General features: G+C 34.0%; 1 protein-coding gene across 1 annotated transcript in view; it reads left to right on the top strand.

Annotated features, from left to right (window-relative positions):
* Positions 1–23539, top strand: part of DPP10 (dipeptidyl peptidase like 10) — a 558453-nt gene that overhangs the window by 430090 nt on the left and 104824 nt on the right. Inside the window, exons 6-7 of the mRNA XM_032479324.1 lie at positions 5700–5752; positions 5853–5934. Coding sequence (XP_032335215.1) covers positions 5700–5752; positions 5853–5934 — 135 coding nt within the window. The remainder of the gene's footprint in view (positions 1–5699; positions 5753–5852; positions 5935–23539) is intronic.

Here is a 23539-nt window from a genome sequence, read left to right as displayed (position 1 = left end):
CTTGTTGTTCGAAAAGCCTTTTTTTATTGAAGTATAATTGATTTGCAAAGCCCTTTTTTATACAGTGTCTTAAAAATATTTTGGTATAGTTGCATCGTGTAATTTTTGTGAACTGTATTTACTACATTAGAGAACCCTACATGATAGTCTAGTTCTTCATAGCATAATAAAGATAATTTTTTCCAACAACAGAACTACTACTTCCCTCATCATAAAAGGTATTCCATTATCCTAAAACCAACTTGGCACCATCCTACCACTTACTTCCAGGAGAAACAAACATACTTTTGCCTATATTGTCTTTTCTCTCACTGCCATTCTTTCATAAATACTATTTATTCAGAGACTTGCTTCCTTATAGTTTAGTTTTCCTAACTGAGTCGATAGCTAATCCATAATCCTATTTTAAATATTCTCAAGGCCATGAAAATGCATGCTATTTATTTCAGTTCGGCAGTTTAACTGCAGTGCAGAAAAGGTTTGGCACCCAGAGATTTAAGCCTCTGTTTTAAGCGTAAATTACTGAAGTACCCTGTTCTTTTTTCTTGTAAGTGTAACTCTCTTTGACATGAATCCCCATAGATGTCTTAGGTAATAACTGATACTACAAAAAAAAAAAAAGTGAAAAACAGCTAAAGGAGAAGAGGATTTACATTTTTAATCTGATATATTAGATCATCGTTCCAATGAAATCTCTCTTAACTGTGATAATCACAATTAATTCATGCCTACTCCTGTCTATAAATCTCTGGATGGTGCCTTAAAAGGTCTTTCAGAAATAAATCTTTTGCAAAGCTGGAGTCATGCTTCCTGTCCCCAGCTCCCTGAAAGAGAGTGTTCAGAGAGATTAAGTCATAAAATGGGTTGTAGTCAGACAGACGTAGGCTCAAATTGTGGCTGTCTCCTTCTTAAACTTCCAGGGCTTCCAGAGCCTATCCCATGAGTTATGAATTATAGTTTCTACTTCCTGAAGTTGATTTAAATGAAAATAATATAATATATGTAAAGCACTCAGCAGAGTTGGGATATAGTAAATGCGTGATTCAACCATCGCATTAGTCCCTTCAATGACTAAGTTATCTGTTGTCTTCTCTATGATGTAATCTTGAAACAGATTACTAATTGCTTCTTGGAAAGCCTGTAGGTTCGTAATCTAAAAGTCCTAATTTAACCAAGACCTGCAACTGGATCTCTTTATACTAATGTAATGTTTCCTAACCTTGTCCCCACAAATGAATTAAAAGCTCTTTGATGGCAGGGATCATGTTTATTATAGTCTTTGCATTTGGCGAGATACTTAACTTATGAACTTGCATGTAATTAGTATTCAACATATGTTTATAAGCTGACAGACAATATATAGGAATAAATAAAAATTATCAACTGATACTCTTGTATTTTATTCTGTTTTGAAAAAGACTTTTATCACCATCTTTTTTTTTTTTTTTAAACAGTACTTAGTCCAGTGTCTGTGTTGAAGAGCTTGCTTAACAGACATTTGATAAATGAATGGATGTAGCTGCTTTTCATTTACAGAGCATGAACCGTTCTGGATAACTTCTATACGTTTCTTGTGTTTTATGTTCTGGCAGGCCTTGAATATGCCTGTTTTTTCTTTCTTCCAGTAATATCGCATGCTATGTCCATGTTACATGTACAGTTGGTCTCCATTATTTAAAGATTCTGGAATTGCAAACATGCCTATCTTCATTATTGTATTCAGAAATCCACACTGGCTGCATTTTCTGTCATTCACAGGCACGTGCAGAACAGCAGAACGTTTGCACTGCCTGATGCACACTTTCCCAGCTGAGATTAAAGAAGGCAGCTCCATGCCTTCCTGTTCCAGCTCTCATACTGTAAATCAGTGTCCTTTTCATGGTCTTTTAGTGCTATTTTTCCACATGTTCATGCTTTTTTTTGATGATTTTCCTATTTAAAATGCCCCTAAGCATAGTGCTGAAGTGCTGACCAGTGTTCCTTAGGTGCAAGAAGGCTGTGATGTGCTTTACAGAGATAGCGCATGTGTTAGGTAATTTTTGTTCAAGCATGAGTTATAATCCTGTGACCAGGAGTTCAATGTTAATGAATCAACAATATTAAATACTAAGTACAGTATCTTCAAAAAGGAAAACACATGAAAAAAGGTTATGCATTGATTGGTTGGTGAAAATATAACCAGAGGCTCACAGGAACCTAACCCTGTATTTCTCCTAGGAGCAATCATTCAGTATTTGCTAATTCAGTTTTTATGATGACTGATGAAACGTAACTACAACGAATAATGAGAGTCGATTATACCACACTTGATAATCAACGTTTAGTAATCTTCATCTTCTTAGGGTTCTTAAAGTAACGCAGAGGTGATGGGGACCAGATTGGCTTGTAGGATCTTATGCTTTCTGTGCCTCCCAGTACCTTTTGATACTATGAGAGTGAATGACTGGACATCTCAACCAGCTTCCAGGAGGAAGTTTAGATCAAGTTTTTACACAGTGGATCTCAGTTTTGCTCCACATGCACTACCTTTGCCATAATTATTCACACTTTGTAACAAGCATTTGCAGAGATGGGATGACTATGTAATTTTTGACTGTGAAATGTTTTTGTCCCCAAGGACCTCATCAGATGTTCATTTTGGCTCTCATTATGCAGCAGTCAATCATTTCAGGAAAGAGACTGTGTTCTAACCTTAGTGACTCCAATTTTATTCTCTCATCATAAAACAAGATCTACCTAGCCAATGTAGAAGAGAAACCTAGGATAAAAGGAAATAAGGAATGTTAAAAAAAAAAAAAAAGAATAGAAATGCTATTCAGGGAAGGAGAAAGAAAAAGAGAGAGAGAGATACTGAGAGAGGGAGAGGTGCAGATTAACACAGACTGAACTTAGCCCAGTGTACCTGAACACAGATGTTCAGCAAAGCTAAATCTGATTCTCATTGAAAATTCCTCCCTTTCAAAATCTCTGCAACACTCTGCAAACAAACATAAAGAGATGTCTTACCTCTAACCCTGTTCAAGATCTCTCCTACCTTGTACTCTTTATATTCTATGGTGGACTTAGAATGCAATTTTAATTATGGAAAGTTGCAAAGCAAGAAGTAATTGAGATCTGCCAGAAGTTCACACACACACACACACACACACACACACACACACACACACACACACAACAAAGACAGTGGATTTAGTGGAAAGAGTTCTAAGCTAGGAGAAAATGGCTAAGTTCTAATTACTTGTAAATGGCAAGCTACTGGCTTTGTAGGGCACCTATACTATTTGTGGCTGAAACTGCAACTTGTTAGCTGTGTGTTTGCAGGTTACTCAGGGTTACATCTTTTTTTCTAATATTTTATTAGTTTCAGATATACAACATAGTGATTCAATATTTGAGTAGTTCATGTACATACAATATTATTGACTATGTTCCCTGTACTGTATGTGACATCCCTGTGACTTATTTATTTTTTAACTGGTAGTTTGTATCTCTTAACCTCCTTTACCTATTTTGTTCATCCCCTGACCGCCCTCCTTCCCCTCTGGCAACTACTAGCTTGTTCTCTGTATCTGTGAGGGTTAAGTACTTTATTGTGATCGTCCCTCACGACAAACCAGCTGAGAAAAACAAGCCCTGTATCAGGCTAAGAACTATGAAGCAGAAAGTGGATTTATATATCTCCCTCTCTAAATTACATCATTGGGAGGACATCTCAGTCCTTTGAATTCATACACTGAGAAGAGCCAGCAGTCTCTGTAACAAACATGATAGGAAGAGACCAAAATTCAGTGGTTATATTCATCTAGTTTTGTCTCAGTGGTTATTTTGGCTTGCCTTGACTAAAACAGTAATGCACAGGAACTCTCAAGATTTGTGTGAGCCTGGAATTCAGGTATACTAATTAAGAGAATGGATGAATAATTTCTTTTTATCCATAACACTGTTGACACATTTGAATGCTTTGAAGACCAAATGCTCACTTGGCAATTTGCTTTGGCAGTAGAACTTTCTGAGATGGCAAAAAAAAAAAAAAAAAAAAAAAAAAAAAAGGGTTTTCAAAGATGGTCACATTTCTCACCTCTTTGTCAGCTATAGTAGTAAATTCAAGGTTTAAAAATTTTAGTCAAATATGGAATTTTATAGAACACAATGTGAATGCCAAAACAGACACCAGTAAAAATTATTTTCACTTCTATGACTATAGTGAAGCCAATCTCAGATTTAATAGTTATTCTAAAGGAAATGGGAGGATAAAGCTTCACTGTAAAATGCAATACTATAACAAATGGGGGATGGATTGTAATTTCAACACAAAGAGAGAACACTAGTATCGTTTTACCAAATATGTGGCCAATCACTTTTAATTAAAGCAGTGAGAAGAGAGAACAATTTGACCTCTAGGGAGATTTAATTGACAATATTATAATATTTGTGCAATGTACATCCACTACAGGAATAAAAGAAGCTTTTATAGTTGCAAGCTGAAAAATGAAAGTATCAATATCAGTTCTATAAATCCTGCAAATAATGGTATAACTTAATATAGCCAGATAGAGAAAGATTTTCTTCACTATATCCATATAGCATAGAGAAAAATAATTTCATTGAAATGTCACATACTTATCATCTCTTTCCCTAACATCTCTTTTGCAGTTTTCCTCATTTTCTCTCTTCCACTATTTTGAAATCTCTAATTAGTAAGAACATAAATATAGGGATATCTTTGCATTATCCACTATGGTCCTTAATGTCACCCCATCATGGGTGCTATGATCCTTGGGAATATGACCTTTAAAAAGGAACAAGCTTCTTTATAAGATGGTACTAAAATCTCTTGAAGACACGTACTTGAAATCAACTACTTAATTTGTAATTTTCAACTATTAATATGATGTGGATGGGTGCGTTAATCCCATTTTATCTCTGCAAACACCTCAAGCTGCAAGAGTTTTTTCCCCCATCAGAATCATTACTCAACAAATATTGATTGCATGTTGCATGCAAACATGACACTGTGTAAGGTAATGTGGAAGATACAAAGATAATACACACCTGGACCTGACAACATTCTAGTGGGAAAAGGAAACTGGTACTTAAAATATTGATATCCTTACACTGCAGGGTGAGAAGTGTCTTAAGAGTCCAGGGTAAACTGTGAGAGGAGTTTTCAACTGAAGGCTATGCAGAGGCTGTATTAGAAGGAAGGAAAAATTTTTCACCTGCATTAGCATAGGATATCCTAGATAAAAAAAGAGAAAAATTCAATATATGCAGAAGGAATTTGTCTAAATGATTGATGTATAGACTAGGTGAAGGGAAGTTATGGATGAAAAAAGTGAAAAGCATGTAGAATCCAATATACCAAAATCCTTGAATATCAATGAAGTGGTTTGAACTTTATTTTATAGGCAATGAAGAATCATTGACTATTTTAAGCAAGATAGCAGTGTAGTCACAATTATACTAAGTATAGAGTGGATTGAATGGGGGATGGGACTGATGGTAGGAAGAAGAGTTGGGAGGCTGTTGCACTAAGGCTCAACGAAGGTAATAAAATCCAGAACTAGAATATTTCACACTTTGAATTCTTTCTAAAACCAATTCTTAGATTTCTTAGATTTTGTCAAAAACATATATACGCATTAATACAGAGTCTTTATTCCAAACTAGGTCTATAACTCTTCTTTTTTTTATTTCAGATTTTTCATTATTCGTATACTGCTTCATATGTGATTTACAACATACACACTAGGTAAGTTCCTTGGTTTTCTGCTTTTCAGGGGCAATTGTCCAATGAAATTGTTGGTGTAGGTGTCAATTTGTTCATGTAAAAATATTTACCTTTTTTCAAGGGAAGTTTGGGAGTTAAATCCTCCAGAAGTAGAGGACTCCATCTTGCAGTATGCGGCCTGGGGTGTCCAAGGGCAGCAGCTGGTAAGCACAGGCATTGATATGCACCGAGTACTGTCAGCCACGGCCCTATGGAAGATGCTTACAGAAGCCACTCCCTTGTAAAAATTGTCCTATTACACTGGGTGGTTTTCATTTACCTTAGTATCTTTCATCTAGTGTTCTAATTTAAGAATATATCAAATAGTACTAATATTATTTTAACCATTAATTTACAAAAAGTTTATAGTGTAATGTATGATTAAGCTGCTATTTAATAATGAAACCCAGAAGATATCCAAGAATACCAGGGCCTCATCCTATAAAATTTCTGTTACATAATGTTTTCAGTTTTATTGATTCTTAAATCTGTGTTCAGGGTAAACGTTTAAGAGAAAAATCTACACCTGACAATGTTCTCTTAAGATTTTTCATCATATATGTTGAAATTCTCACAAATTCAAAAAGAGAATGATTGAGCAAAAGCAGTTTGAGCAAAACGTTATTCTCGGACATGTGTCATGGGAGCCGGATAATGGCTTTAAGGGAAAACTGCTCTGGAAGTGGTATCGCTTGCTTATCCGTGCAGCCTGAGCACTCTCAGAAGTACGATGCATTGCCAAGATGATTCCTAAATTGTGTGTGTGCTTATACTCCTACTAGCAGCACTATGAGAATTCCCTTTGCTTCATGTCCTCACCAAAAGCTAGGTTTTCCAGATCATAGTATTTGTTAATAATGACATTATGACTTCTTCCATGCCTTTTTTTTTTTTTATGGTCTTTTTTTTTTTAACTTTTTTTTATTGAGTTATAGTCATTTTACAATGTTGTGTCAAATTCCAGTGTAGAGCACAATTTTTCAGTTATACATGAACATACACATATTCATTGTCACAAAAATTTTTTTTTCGCTGTGAGCTACCTTAAAATCTTGTATATATTTCCCTGTGCTATACAGTATAATCTTGTTTATCTATTCTACATGCAATTTTTGGTACTTTCTATTTTACTAAAATCTTCCTTCACTAGCTACCCTATGAATGTATGGTGTGATCGTTTCTCTCTTTTTGTGTGGGCATATTTTCAAAAACATCCTCTATTATGCTTGTATGATTAAGGTTTACATTTATTTTGAAATAAGTGTTGGTAACTTGTGCAGTTCTAAAAATCCATTTCACCTACATTTTCAGAATTTTAGCATAATATTTTTATGACTTCTTGGTGTTCTTTTAATCTTTATAATAGTTGCTGAATTTTTTTCTTTCCTAGCATTATTTATAAGTACTTTCAATCTTTTTCTCATGATCAACTTTGGTTGATAGGTATAAATTTTACATTTGTCTTCTCAAAAAGCCCAATTTTAAATTTATTTGATACTTTCTAGTATAACATTAGTGTTCTCTTTTTATTTTCTAATACAATCACTGAAGACTATAGAATTTTATCTAAAGTTTGCTTAATCTTCATCCAATATGTTTGATAGTAATATTTTTAATAGTATTTAATTTGATTTTTTTTTAAGTTTCATTGTATATTCTTATGTCAGGTAAATTATTTTGGTGCTTGTTTTTAAATTTTAAAAAATACGAAATTGGTTTTGAAACTAATTTGTAAAGTTCAAAACCAGATCTTTGTAATAATGACTTTGAAAATGATAAGACTTGATTTATGGCCTAATATAAACTTTTATAAATGTTTTCTGTGTGACAGGTATAGTGTTTTAATGTGCCGAGTAGACCTATCTTGATATATAATTATGCTTTTAAGAGTTTTATTTCCTTACTAGTGATAGGAGATATGTGATCTTTTCCTTTAGTGTTCTATAGGTTTTAGATTATATAACTAAAACTTTTATGATTTTAAGAATGAGGCAGTTTAAATGTTAAATACATCTTTTAGTGCATTGAAATTCTTGATACTCTTATCAATGTGTTCATCTTCTTTGCCTTTAGTAATTCTGATTGACCAGCCCTCACTCTAACCTTTTACAGAGTCCTTTGACAGACGTTAGAATCCTGTAGGTTTTGTTTTTTTAATTAGAATTGCTACTTCCACAACAGCTGGGTGGGTTGAGGTATGTTTATTCTCCATGAGTCTCAATTTCCTCATATATAGAAGAGAATTATCAACACCATCATTTCATTATGAAAATTTGAGAAGTATAAATATTTTCCTTAACAAAGTGTATATTATTATTATTTTTATTGCATTTTATAAATCTAAGAAATACTTCCTTAAGCTAATGGTGAAATAGGAAGGTGGTACTAGATATTTCACATCAGGAGAAGGCTATAGAATAATATCCTGTAACTAAACAGTGTGTCTTTTCATTAAAAAACACTTCTGAACCCTGAAATATTCTGAAAGTGAACATGCCTGAGGTAGAGACTGTCAGTGGTTGGTCTTGTGACCTTGACCAAATCCTTTTTCTTCTTGGCATCTCGTTTTCATCAGTAGTAAAATGAGGGCATTTGACTGTTTTTTAAACCTGCTTCATATTATATCATATGTAATATAATTCTAAATATTGTATTCTGTTTTTTAATACTGAGATTATTTAATTTTCAGAATGGGTTAAAGAAGGGAGAACATGAAAGGTTGAAAAGAATTAAGGATTGATTGTTGCGACAGGTTTTCTTAATTTTTTAAATCATAGTTTGCCACTCTGAAATATTTAGAGTCAGCTCTAGAGTGGAGTAGTGTTCCGGAGTAGGAAAAACACTTTTCACACGCAAAAACAGCTTTCACTGTGTCTTGGTGAATATGCTCCATTAAACATGTAAACTAAGTGTTAAATAATAAAATAAGAAACTACTTATTATATAAAAAAGAATCAACAATAAAATAAATTTTAGCCCTGGTCCTTAATTTTCCACGTTTTTAACCTGGTTTTATGGACTCAGACAAAAGGGATATTCAGAAAACAAAGGTTTACCAATAATATTGAGAGAAACATATACACAGCAGCCAGACATTAGACCTGAAGCTGCTTAAATATCTTTATGGTTGTGTTTTATAAAGAAATCTGATATAAAACTGTGTATTCACTGCCATATGCACACCAAATGTTTGAATAATTGATTAAATAATTATGGAATAAAACAAGCCAGTGATTTAAAATGAAAAAAAAAATAATGCAGTGGTTCAGATAACATAGGTTATAAACAGTGTGTATGCCTTTATCGTGTGTATGCCTTTTTCATGTGTATATTTTAAAGGAATGTTTAACAACGTATTTGATACACCTGTGTAGGGCTGTCTCTAGATCGATTCTATTATGATATCCCTGAAGAGTGGCTGCAGAAGCTGTGTAGGATGTGCTAGATGTGAAGATGCCAGGTGGGATTCAGAGAAGGCAAGAATCAGTGTATTCAGGGTCAGTGGTGGGTGGGCACGAGGCAGTGGGCAGGTACTCTGGTCCCACCTGCCTCACTCTGATGCTGTCAACAAGAGAGCTGGTCCATTAGGGCAGGGGCAAATTCCAAACACACAGAATGCCAGAACACAGAAACCCAAGAGAACTTCATGTTTGCATCACTGGGGAGTCCTCAGGAAAATCTTTAAAACTTTGATTGGTTTTAAATGACTTTTTCTCCAAGCCTGAGAGCAACGTACACCTAAATGCCCAAATAATAGTTTGATACTCTCAAGGAAGTAGCAGTAGTCGCATGCATTTTTTTAATGATTCTTATTTGTAATTGATTCTTTATTCTTCACTATATTTAAGAAAATCATAAAAATACTAAAAGTTTATAAAAAAAATCATAGATCCTCTCATGGGAGTTATTTGGCAGGTGATTGAATCCTGGTCCATTACTTACTAGCTGTGGACCTTGAGAATATTACTTAATCTCTGTATTCCCTAGCCTCCTTATCTTTAAAATGCTGACAATAGCAGTGCTTTACTAACAGTACTGCTCTTGTATTTAATATATAAATACAAAGCATTTTGAAAAGTATCTGGCATATAGTATTTTAAAAGTATTCATTTTTATTGTTTTACAAAGATTTACGAAAACTTTGTCACTTGAATTTTAACTTCAGCAATGTTAGTGTCTGTAGCCCTTTGTAATAGCATTTTCCAAAGTCCTTTGGGAAAGTTTTGGGATAAATTCCATTCTTGTTGAGGTTATCTTTTGTGCATGTAAACATAAATTCAATAGAAATTAAAGGAAGTGTCTCTACAAATGGTTAATGGTGCATTTCATGTGAATATGACAGGCTTTGTCAGTACTTGAAGCCATCACCCAAGTCAGCAATCTGATTTTATTAGAGATGAGTCATCATAGTACTTTAAGTAGTTTTGTGTTAAGTTAATCAGTCTTGGACTCTTTATAAACTAAGGATAGTTAATTTTTCATCTTTAATTTTCAGTTTCTAATTTCATTTGCTGTCAGATAAACCCCTGGCTGTGGAGAAGAGAAGTAAGAGACTGGACATAATTTCCAGACAAAGAGGGGCTGAATTAGAACACAGAGGATCCGGAATTTTTTAGTAACACTAGGTGTGGGGGAAGACAATTTGGATGTGGCAAACTTTGTGGGAAAAAACTGACACAATACAATGTGCATTATTTAGAGAAGGCGGTGAGTAGCCACTCTAGTTGTAGCAAATGTTTTGTAAAAAAAAAAAAAAGTAGTAGATCCTAAAACAGGAAAAAGTATGTTAGACATTTGATTGGAAAGGATTTCAGTTTAAGAGGGTCTGGCCTTTTTCTTTTCAAAAATAAGTTCATCTTATGAAAGTTAAAATCACTCATTGTAGAACATTTTGAAAGTTCATATAATTATATGAATTCATATGTAAAAATTAAATATGCCTATCTAGAATTCTACCATATGAATTGAAAGATTTTGAAAATCAGATGAAGTCTGAGCTTGAAAAAGGAAAAAGATTTCACTGATTAAAACATGCTATCTACACTCAGAAAAAACTCAGCTCAAGCCCAGATCCTTTGCTTTTTGTTTTGTCACTTACGGAAGGTCGAACGCTCTAAGCTTAAACTGAGGCTTAAATGAGATATGCCATGTGCACAAGTCAAGTTTCCAGAACACAGGCTTAGTAATGTATATATACGTGTATGTGTATGTGCGTTCAGAGAGAAAGAGATTGAGAACTTGGCTCACCTAATTATGGGGGCAGCCGGGTCAGCTGGAAACTCTTGATAAGAATTAATATTGCAATCTTGAGCTTCAGTCTTGAGGCAGAAATCCTTCTCCAGGAAACCTGGTTTTACTCTTAGGGCCTTCAACTGATTGGATAAGGACCAACCACATTATTTTTTACTTAAAGTCAACTGATTTGACTCAATGTTAATTAACCATACCTACAAATGAGTTTCACAACAAGACTAGCATTTGACCAAACAGCCAGGGAACATAAGCAGTCAAATTTACATATAAAATTAGTCATCACAGCATAGTACGTGCTCAATAAATGATAGCTGTTAATTTGGTTGCCACTTGTCCTTTCCTGAAATAGCACATTTAATTCACAATCTCATCTTCTTTCACCTAAAAATTTTTGCAGCTTATTTTCTTATATCCCTCCTTCAATTGCTCACCACTCTAATCCACACCTGCAGAGATTTGGTTGAAAATGCAGATCCTTAACAGCTCCTGCAAGGTTATGAAATGTCATTGAAGTGGCTCACAGTGCAGTGGATGCGACACACAAGACATGACTAAGGTGTCACACCGTTTGGCTCCTGACATTTCATCATAGAACAGCACAGATTTTTCTCTGCTTGAACCAAACTCTGTGTAATTCCCAGAGGGTGACACACGGCTGATTTGTGTCTCTGAATTATTCCCCTTTCCACACCCAGTCGTGTTTTCTTCTCATCAGAACTCTCTTGTCAAATACTTTCCCCCCTCTTCTCTGATAATTTTTCTCAACATTCTGCTTGCTAAGTGAGTTGCCTACATCTCAAGATTCTAACATTCTTCTATCTCAAATTTTAAAAATATTTTATTTACTTGGCCATCTTCCACCACTGACCAATAGTCATTTCCAGAGCAGACAGAATAAAGAATATGATAAATCTCTCTGTCTCCCTCTCTCCCCTCATCTCTTTTCCTCCATCTCTCTCTCCCTCCTCTGTCTTCCCTTCATCTTCCTCCCCCTCCTCCTTCTTCTTCATAAAATTCATCTTAGCACAAGGCAGAATATAGGTTTATTAAGTATCTGGTTGCATTGAGAAATTAATGAAAAGTTGACTGTTGTTTCTATGGATAATGAGATGCCAAAGAAAGTTTTGAGGTTGGCATAATATGAAAAGAAGTTATACATGAAAAGACAGGTCTGGTGGAGAAGTTTATAATAAACTGTAAACAATCGAGTCTAAAGGCAGAGAGCTACATTTAGAGGCCATTATTATAATCTAGAGCTGATTTGATAAATAACAATATATGTAGGAGATAAATAAATCAAGTTTTAAACTGAGATCTAAAATTTGACTTTAGTCCAAAATGAGAATTGTCTTATAAATATGTATTCAAGTAAATTCAATTATGCATATATTATATGTGTATTTCTACACTTTTTAGGCAAATAATGTCATTTTAGACTCCTAATTTTTTAAAATCACTTTATTGAGTACAGATAAAAGATTGATATGGGGGAGGGGATAGCTCAAGTTGTGGAGCGCATGCTTAGCATGCAGGAGGTCCTGGATTCAATCCCCAGTACCCCCTCCAAGAATAAATAAATAAGTAAACAAACCTAATTCCCCCCCCAAGAAAACCAAAACCAAAACCAAAAAAAAAAGATTGATACATACAAAAGGCTATACTTTGTAGTGAGTATATACAAAGGACTGTACATATTTAACATGTAAAACTTGTTAAGATGAGAATAGAATCATCACCACATTCAATGGCATAAGCATATCTGTCACCACCCAAAGTGTTTTCTACTCTCTAATTTTTTGTGTGACAAGAACACTTAATATAAGACGGACTCCTTCTTTGATGTTACTACTATTTTTTTCAGCCTATTCAGAGTAAACTAAATCACCACACCCATTCTTTCAATGGCATAAATCTTTAAAAATATCCAGTGTGTTGCTAAATTTATCACAGTCTAGGTTTTTAAAGAAATAACTTTTCCATATTTTATTATCTGTGTTTTTGAAAGATGTAATGTTTAGGTAATTCTCCAAATACAAATAAAAATTATCAAACTTTTCTATCACCTGCAGTTTTACTACTACTAGAAATTTACCTTAAAATTGCAGTAAAACCATACTTGATTTGCAAAGATTCCTTGCCTCTATATTTTCAACTGATTTGGTGTGACTGCTTACGTTTTCATTAATAGACAGTTTGGACAATTTTGTTGATTTTCTAGTATGACTTTAGTCCTTCTTGGTTTAAAGTCTGATGTTTAAGACATTTTCCAAACATGTCATTGAAATCTCATGTTCCCTACTAAAAATCAATATGATTTTGCTTCATATTCCATTACATAGCTATGTTTCTTCAGTATAAAAGTCACTTTAATAATCAATATAATTTCAGTATAAAAATCATTTTAATTGTCATAAACATATATTCAAGAACTATATGATAAACATATCTAAATATAGTATATACACATGTGTACTCATACATACACATAGCCACACACACACACACTCACACCCCGCAGCTGGCGTCATGCACACTTGGTGTAAGTCTTGGGTTTAGAGCCCTAATACTCCAGCAGACCAGAGATGACACTGAAGTAAGTAAGAAAAGAGGCCACTGAGAGTCAAGTTCTATTTCAAGTCAGCTCTTCACTGTGGTGTGTGCCGTGCCCATTCCTAGCCGGTACGTCGGTGCAGGACAACCACTCAGGAATGAAGCCAGGAAGTTTACACCATAACATCCTCAAGTGTTTTTTGTGATGATCTTTTCCCATAGAAATGAATTTAGACCTTTTTTTTTTTTTTAGCTTCATTCATTTTCATTAATGGATATATTGAAAAAAAGGTTATGTTTGTGTTTTTGCTTCCAGGAAATAAAAGTAATTCTTCATACTGTATTCTAGTTTTAGGCACACCTAAGGTCTAATGGATCTCACTTCAAGTTTGGCATCAGGAAAATCAGTATCAAGAAGCTAATATAATTTCTTTAATCAATATTCAGACCATAATAGGATAAGTATGTTTGGGTTTAACAAAAACAACAACAAAAATACCCCTAAAATATCTCAACCATTTTGACTGATGCATTTGCATTGTATTCAGGTATATATTTACATTAATGTATCATGTATGTAAATGTGACAGGAAATACATTCTCCTATAAGTAAAATACTCTAAGAGTATAAATGTTATATGTAGAGAAGAAAAAAATATGCAGTTACAATGTATAATTTAAGGAAAATTAATTTGTATTACTGTATGATATCAATCCCTTAGTGTCTTATAATTATTTAATTAGTATACTTATGACTTTTCTACCAAATTCAGAGATTTTCAAAAGAAATGGAAAATGAAATTCTTATCCTTTATAAGGACACATTTCAGATTATTTCTGCCCAGTTAAGTGTTGCCTATTTCAATGTAAGGAGACCATTGAGCAACTGGCCTGCTGTTAGCTCTACTCCTCTTAGAGGGTTTGCACTGGCCTTATTAGAAGTCTCCTCATAAATATATGTTGTCTTGACTTTGATGACCCTCTTGGACTGTAAACAAACTCTCTGAAGACAGGAGTTCAAGGTCTGTGATTCCGATAGCATGTGTAAACTGGGTATTGAGCTATGGAGGTAGCCGTCTTGGGTATTCAATTGAAAATAATAAAAGAAAAGCTGCTTAAGGAAGATGTTGTAACCTGTGCCAGTGTGTGAAAATGGAAGATATTTAGATACTGACAGTTTCTAAGTGAGGCCAGCCCTGATTTAGATTTAGATGAGAGAAATTAGAAATATCACCAAGCTTATATGAAAATAATAATAAAAATAATGATAATTAAAAAGCAAGAATAGAAAGCCATCAATTCACTGTATGCTATCTGAGAGTACCTTTTACCCATGCTATGTTTGTAATATTTCACTCATTTAGAAAAATCAAATGAAATCAAATTCCGTATTATAAAACGTACCAATTTTAATGATGGGCATCTGAAATTTACTTACCTCTTTTGTGGGGAGGGGAGTAGTTTTATCCTGATTTAAAGTGTTTCATTGTGTTTATTCAGCATGAATTATAAGATTTTATAGAGCTCCTAAAACAGGTCACTTAACATGTGATATGAACATGCTACTTATTAGGGGTATAAAAGGCATAATATTCCAGGAACTCCCAGAAAATAGAGTTAAAGGTGAGAATACTCAGCTCTGGGAGCACCTAAAACAGGAAGATCCTAACGTGGACATCACCTTGCAGGGGTGTCCTCTCTAGGGTGTCAGAGCAGTTTCCCGAAGGAAGAATCCTGTAAGTTGAGTTTTGGAGTTACATACCAGGGCAAGATTTGGACCTTTATTTGAAGGCATTGCTCTGAACTGTAAGGAAATTCTCAGCATGAAAAGAAATAGAGTAGGCCTGTATGGAGTCACATGCTTTAATTATTTTTATACTGTTAATAACAGAAAGCTGTAACTTACATATTACTTCCACATGTGAAAAGATAAAACAATCAAACTAGAAATATAAAACAGGTCAATAGATTTGTGCTAGAAAGAAATTACATTGTCTCCCGGTTCTAACAAAAATTAACTATATTTCCCTTAACTTATATTTAAATAATTTTGAATTATTTAGTAATAATGAGGTAAATGCAACAACCGTATAGTTTTCCCCTATTTTTTATTTTCCAACACAAATAGCAGTTTCAGTGGCACTTCTTGGCTCCTGCTGCTCCTAACACTGAATTAAGTGATACATGTGGAATAAGAGCCAGAGAGGCTCCAGGAGTGCGGATTTTTAAACTATAAATCTAGATCTTGCATAACCCAATGTACTGAATACTTCATGCAGTTCCAGCTAAGCAAACGGTTGGACTGGAATAACAAAACACATGATGATCAGTGAAAGTTTCTAAACATTAGACTGTTTCTGTTTCATTGCAGCTAAGCTTTTGCATATCTATTATTCTTACTTTTAACCATACAGAGTTATCCTACCAGTGCCTTCAAGTCATATTCCATCAGCAGTCTAAATAAAAACTTTAAAAAGATTATAATCGTGTTTACTGTAGGATGTGGACCGTCCTACACAACCCCTGAGGTATAAAGGGTCCTCCAATTAGGGAAAGTTCAGTATTTTAATGATTTACAGTTTTTTACTAAACAGCAGGAAAACAACTCTCTGAGGGAAACTGTGGTCTGCTTCAGTGTCAAGACTTCTCATGTCAGAAAGAACTCTGGGGAGTTGGGCATAGCTCAAGTGGTAGAGCGCATGCTTAGCATGCATGAGTTCCTGGGTTCAATCCCCAGTGCCTCCTCCAAAAATAAATAAACCCAATTACCTCCCCTTAAAAAAAAAAAAGAAAGAAAGAACTCCAGACATCCTTTAGATGGTGTCGTAGAGGAGCTCTCCCCTTGCTCTCCTTAGAAACAACAAAGAAACTGAAAATGTGAAAAGAAACTGTATATTTTATGATACTACGAATCAACCACAGCCTAAACTGTAGTCTCTAAGGAACATGAAGTAGTAATTCCCAGAGTCAGGAAAAGATTGAAAGCAAGTATATGCTTCAACTCTTGCTTTACAGTGAAACATATAACAAATATATAGGAAATCAGTAAGGATATAAAAGATTTGATCAACACAATCAACCAACAAGACACAATTGACATTTACAGAGCACTGTACCCAACAATTACAGAATACAAGGCACTTTTAAATGCATACACTGGGCCATAAAACAAATCTCAGTAAGTATACAGGATGGGAATCAAGCAGAGTATGTTCCTTGACCCCAAAGGAATTAAGTTAGAAATAAAAAGTAAACAGAAATTATACACACACATGCATTTTTATTGGACTAAGAATATATACAATAAGAAATATAGTATTGTATATCTAGCAATTCCAAATATAGGGTGTATCTTGTAGATTTATTGTACATATGTTGAAGACATAAAAATAAAATTCACTGGAACATTATAATTTAAAAGAAAAAAAAAGAATAGAATCAACTTAAATCATCATTATGAGACTAGTAAAAGAAATTAAGAAATACATAAAGCAAGAAAATATTGTCATTAAAATTAATATGATTCTTCTACATGTGCATTTATGTAATACCATCCTTTAATGAAAGTCAATGTATGTAATTAATGTGCTCTCATTACTTTAACAAGCAAAACAAAAACAACTGTGTATGTACAACTTAAATATTTCCAGAATTCACAATACATTGTTAAGAGTAGTTGTCCCCTGGGAGAGAGCTGGGGTTTGAGGGAGATTTTTCGTATTATTTAATTTAATATTTTTTCATGAGCATGTCTTATATTTTAAATAAAATCTATTTTAAAAATTGTTATGAATAACAAAACAAAGTTTAAAGAACAAAATTGATTACTTTTAACCCAACATACGGAAACTAAAGCCCATCAGAAACTTCCTAAGTAGAGAAAAAGAAATTCGTATGTATGAATTATATGTCAGCAATGGTCATATAAAATGAGATTTCACCCGTGCTACAAAAACAAAACATCACCAGGGACAAAGGTATCAAGGGGATATATTAAAGTAAAAAGTAACTACTGGTTTAGAGTAGCAGTGTAATAGGTAATTTAGTCTTTAAAAAATATTTGATGTCATTATATTGTTTTAATTGTTAGATGAGAACTTAGTTTGAGGAGGAATGAGGGGCATAAAAGAATTATGTATTTAAAGCCAAATGAAAAACAACCATGGCATGAATCTTCAATTCTACTTGTTAGAAAAAGATCACTGATGTTGAAGATGAATGTTAAAAGATTTTGGTCACTATAGGCTTCCCCCACTATTCCAAAGCAGAGCATTCCTATGAAACCTTTTATGAGCCGAAATGGCATAAATGAAGAAGCAATTACCAGAGGACACATCATGCTAATGGATGCACAGAACAAGTCGAGATAAAGCACAGATGCTCACAGAGTTCAGAGCTGTGGTGGCCTGGTGCTCACGTTCTGGGTGTAGTTCCCCGGGGAAGGATCGTGGTGGTGCCACTCTCGCTGATTGCAGTGTGCACTGCCTCTGTGGTGTCCTCGCTGCAACACAAAAGCTGAACGCTATTTGAGTGTTCCACTGGTTTTTGTCAAAACAAAAATTCTCTTTGGATTTCTTTCAGTTAGTGAAAACGGGTACCAATGTAGTAGGTCTTCTGTAAAAGTAAAGTGGCATAAAGCGAATTTTCAAAGGGGATACCTGCATCTTGCTTGTTTGTAATGTGTCCCAATATGAAAAATAGGATGAAGATAATTATATTAAAAATTGGCCCCCAAATCTTTATCCATTCAAAATTATCTAAAGAATTACATTTTATGTCCCAGAAGTAAACAAGAAAGTGGGAATGAACATAGCCAAGTTTGGCTGTTCGTTTAAAAAATCTTGTTCACTAATTTCTTAGACTTTTCTCCATGTTATCCAAATTGAATAACTTCCAAAATAACTTTCCCTCAGAAAACTTAGATTACCTTCTAACCGGTTTTATGGCTCTAAAAAGAAATCCTTATCCTGTCCCTGAAAGCATAGTGACAAATATCTATTAATATATCAGATCTTTAAGTGAATCGTTAGAACTAGGGTTGTCCTCAAATTTAAAGCACTGTTGCTTTTTGAAATGATGTTATTTACCTGATATCAAGAAATTCAATTTGAAAAGGGAAAGAAAATATTACACCAAGAATATGATAAATCTTATCCTGGAAAATAACCTTCCATTTCCAGGGCATTCTCCAATTAAAAGAACTTTGACTAGAGTTGAATAAATGGTTTCTCAAATCTGATATGGAAGATTGAGCTGCTAGCAAAGCAATCTTCATGCAAATTCAACTATAAACTCTGGCCAATATATTTAAAAAATAAAAAAAAGAGAAAGAAACTACTCAAGGATTCGAGAGCCATAACAAAAGCAGGCAGATTTTGGAAGGAAGTAAAAATTAATAGCAACGTGACTTACAAGGTTTAAACCCATTATTCTGCGTGTTTTGTTTGGGGTTCTATCCTAAGGCCAGTGATATTTGAGGAAGAAGTGAACGTGTCGGGAGCTGAATCTTTGAAAGTAAAACCCCGCTGCCTTTCAGATAGGAGCAAGAGGAAGAGTCCCTGGGTGACCATGAGCGCCAGAGAGGAAGGGGGAGGACCCTGAGAGTCAGAAGAGAGGATAGTCAGCTGTGGGAATAAAGTCAGCTAAGTCTGACTGAACCTGAACTCCAGACGCAAGAATGTTCAAGCAAGGTCCTTAAAGTTGCTTTCTGTGTTCTGGGAGAGTCACGAAAACAAATGCATAAAGAAAAGAAAAGACAGGATGTATCAGCATAGAAATATATATAAGTGTAAATGTTTGTGTGTGTGTATATATAAAATATATAAAACCTATTTATCCCATTCTTCTATGTATTTATTTAGCTACTTATCATATATATAGATATAGATATATAATAATTTATATGCGTATGTACAAAAATCTTAAAAAGAACAAAATGGACACTTTTAGAGTTGCTAAACAATATCTAAAATAAAACAGTAACTGGATAAGATTCAAAGCATGATTAAAATGACAGAGCAGTGATACACAGATCAATACATATCATTTAATCTGAAAAATAGTGAGAAGGTTAAAAAAAAAGAAAAAAACAGAGCCCCACAAAACCAGCAGGAAAACTGCAAAAAGTCAAACATTATGGTAATGGGAATTTTAAAAGGAGAGGATAGAATGGGATGGGAAAAATATTTGAAGAAATGATAATTAGAAATTCTAAAATTCAATTAAAGACATAAATTTACATATTCAAGATGTTCAGTAACTCCTCCCCCCCCCCCAAAAAAGGTGAAATCCGAGAAAACCACTCCTGGGTACGTGTTAGTCAAACTATTGAAATCTTAAGATAAAGAGAAAATGTTGAAGCTGCCAGAGAAACACTGCAACAAATAACATGCAAAGGGGCAATGATGATAATGCTTACAAGCATCTGGTCAGAAACCTGGAGAATCAAGGTGAAATAAAACAGTATCAGATAAAGGAAAATAAGGGAATTTACCTCCACTAGACCTATGCTTAAGAATTGTTCTTCAGTTTGAATAAAAATGACACCAGAGGGAAACTCAGATCTTCAGGAGTGAAAGAAGAATATTGGAAATGTTAAATATATGCATAAATATTAAGCACTAAATTCTTTCTTAATTTCTGTATAACACATGCCACTGTTAAAAGTAAAAATGATATTCTTTGAGAGCTTATAATGTATGTATATGTGATGCTGTTGACAACTATTAATAAAATTTTGACAAAATTGTTGACAATTATTAACAATAAAAATGGTGGAGGAGTAAGAGAACTGTGCATTTACAATATTTGTATATTTTACATGAGCTGCTCAATTTCCCTAATGATAACTTATACAAGGCACTTCACTGACTAGTAAAAATCAGATGGTCAGTTAAGTAATTTTAGAATTTAAAGGTTTATAGTGGTTTATTCCCATCAGTCAAACAATAGGTAGAATCATGCATTCATAAGAAAATGTTCACTTTTTAAAACATTTTTGTTCCCAATACATTTGAAAAGTTGAAGCAAGTCTTTCTGAAAGTGCCTCCTAAATGATTAGTAATATATAATTGTTTCAACTTTTCTCTAAATCCTTGTAAACATTTGAGATTTTGGTTCTTTTTGGTCTTATTTCTAAAACCAGTATATACTCTCTTGGTAGCTGATCCAGTTTTAATCATATAGCTAATGAAATATTTATTAAGTGATTCAGTTAGCATGAATTCAGTTCAGGTAACGTGTATTACTCCCAAAGGTCATGACCTTCGGTACTTTAGTTAGTAAAATGTGGAAAACTGCCTGTAAAAAAAAAAAGCACCTTGAATTTTTAAAGAACAAGAAGTTTGTCTTTAGAATTTGCTATGTTAGTCACTAGAGAATTCATTTGGAGTGAAATTAAAGATATGCTGAGATATTTAAATTCTAGAAGCAAAAGATGATAAATCTAGAAATGCTTTGGGCAAATCTGCAATAGTTATAGCACAATAACATACAGATAAGGCTAGTTGAATGCATATATATTTTTAAATAAGAGAAATAGTGGGGTTTTTTTTATTGGAATCACGTTTTTTTGTTTTTTTTTTTAATTTGGGGTTTGAAAGTGATGTGTGTTTACTCCCAGAAAATAAAAAGAGACTTTATGAAAGAAAAAAAAAGTTATTTGAAAAGACTTTTGGGGAATATTTGATAAATTTGCTCTGGATGTTTGACTTGTTGGATCAGAAAATCTAAAAGATGAACAAAAATAAAGGGTCTTCTGGGACAGAGTAAGTTTGGTTTGGTTGGCCTGGAAGGCTATGGTGGCTAAATATTTGGTGGGGTTGTAAACCTTGTTTTTAAGAAAAATATGGAAATACTGCTTAAATCAGTCAATTCCAGTCAATCCTTAATGTTTAATTTCTCAAGATGAGTTTTGTTATTGTTTCTGAACTTTGCTGACAAAAAGTTGACCCATATCTTAGAGAAGTGTTACGCAGTTTGACAACTGAAAATAATAGGTCCTTAAGGACACAAATAATGATCCACATACCAGTTAATTTTTTATACAGGACAGATACAGGACATATTTTAAAATGCATTTTTTAAGTTTTTCTTAAAACATTTGGCCTGCAAGATATTCTGATTTTTAAAAAATTATGGTCAAATGTATTTAGGAAATGTTATATAATCTCATGGATCTCAGTGTTTCACAATGAAATTAGCAAAAACTTTGAAGGATCTTGAATTGAAAGGAAGCAAGGAAGGAAGAAAGGAGGGAGGGAGGGAAGAAGTAAGGGAGAAACTATCTAATATTGTTTAATTCAGTGTTTCTTTGTTGTTTACCCTAGACCAAGGGTCAGCAAACTTTTTCTGTAAAGGGCTAGACAGTAAATATTTTTGGTTTTGCAGAACAAGAGGCAAAATCAAGAGTATTACATAAGTTTTTATATAACAAGACAGAAAACAAATTGCCATAACATTTTATTGAGGTAATCCAAAATAGAATAATGTTTAAGTCGATGTTTCATAATACTTACCTACCACTGAAAAAAAATGAAATTCTTTTTAGTGGGATAACTTTTAAATGAGCGTTCCAAGTAAGTGTTCCCTCTTAACAAATTCATTACAGATTTTGATCTGCAAAAACCATTCTTAGCTCATGGGTCATACAGAAGCAGGGGCGGGCTAGAATTTACTCATACACCGTAATTTACTGAACCCCACACTAGACCATGGAACTCTTCTTTTTTTTTTTTTTCAAATAATGCCTATTAGAACTAGTGTTTTTAGACCTAGTGTTTTAGAGTATTACTTTTCTACGTTGATGAGGCAGAGAATGGTAAAGCTGATTGGCATGAGCCTCGTATGAAAAGGATTTTTTCTAATGGAGTGGAAAAGTGATATTCTAAAGGAACAAAAGAGAATGATGAGCATTTTGAGATACGAGATAATAAGTAGGTCTCTAATAGTCTCTAATGACTATTACAGAGGGCACTGGGTAATGATGTCCTCAAGCAAGATCAGGGTTCAGACATGGCAAAGAGGGAGAAGGAACCTTTAGAAAAGGAACTAAATGGAGGGAAATTGGTTGGTTTTGGAGTGCCAGTTTTCAAATGTAGATTAAAAGGGTATGGAAGGTAGAGTCGGTAAAGGGCCTGGGAGTATTGAGTAGTAGTATAGGGATGATGACGTGGTGGGAGGTCAGTTGTTAGCGGCAGTAGTTAAAATCTAAGGATGACAGCTGCAAACAGGAATAAATGACCTGGGAGATTTTGTTGATAAGTTGGATGTGAGGAAGACAATCACTGAGCCTGGGGCAAGGAGACTTAATTGCCGCAATGATGTGATGCATACAAATCTTGACAGTCTTTGGTAGAACAAAGGCTATTGCAAGACCTCCTATTGCTTGAACTGTGTGATGCAGGATCCTGGACAGGGGACTTGCAGTCTGTGCAGCCTAAATGATTTTGAGGAAGTAAATTCTGGGAGTATTTCCTCAAATCTCATTCTCCTCCTCCTTTTTGCCCTCTTCCTCTTTTTCATCATCCGTTCCCTTCTTATTACCTTTAAATTCACAGAAAAGTTTTATTCAAGGGCACTGTTTTGAAAGTTTAAATCAAGCCATCGTCTCTTTTCATCTTTTCTTATTCCATCCTTCACTTATAAACCCAGAAATGTATATGCACTGGTGACATCCCGTAGACCCCTCAAATCACACTGTTCATTTGCTTCCTAATCACTTTATATTTCTTCAGTAGTTATGATACTCAGCCATCAGTGGAGATTTAATTTGGATTTTCCCATTAAAGCATCTTGCTATCTGTCTGAACGTCTGCTTTCCTATTTCTATTAGTCTCTGTTTGGTCTGTTCTAACACTAGAATATTATATGCATCAAACTTGGAAACATTCCCACCTCCTACCAAAAGTTAATGTGAAAAGTTGTCTGCAATTTTAAGAGAGGGCATATCATTTGTTTACTGTATTA

The sequence above is a fragment of the Camelus ferus genome, chromosome 5 (genome assembly GCF_009834535.1).
Source record: "Camelus ferus isolate YT-003-E chromosome 5, BCGSAC_Cfer_1.0, whole genome shotgun sequence".
Classification (NCBI taxonomy): domain Eukaryota; kingdom Metazoa; phylum Chordata; class Mammalia; order Artiodactyla; family Camelidae; genus Camelus; species Camelus ferus.
Note: the sequence above shows the minus strand (reverse complement) of the source record. Positions and strands in the feature narration are given on the sequence as shown.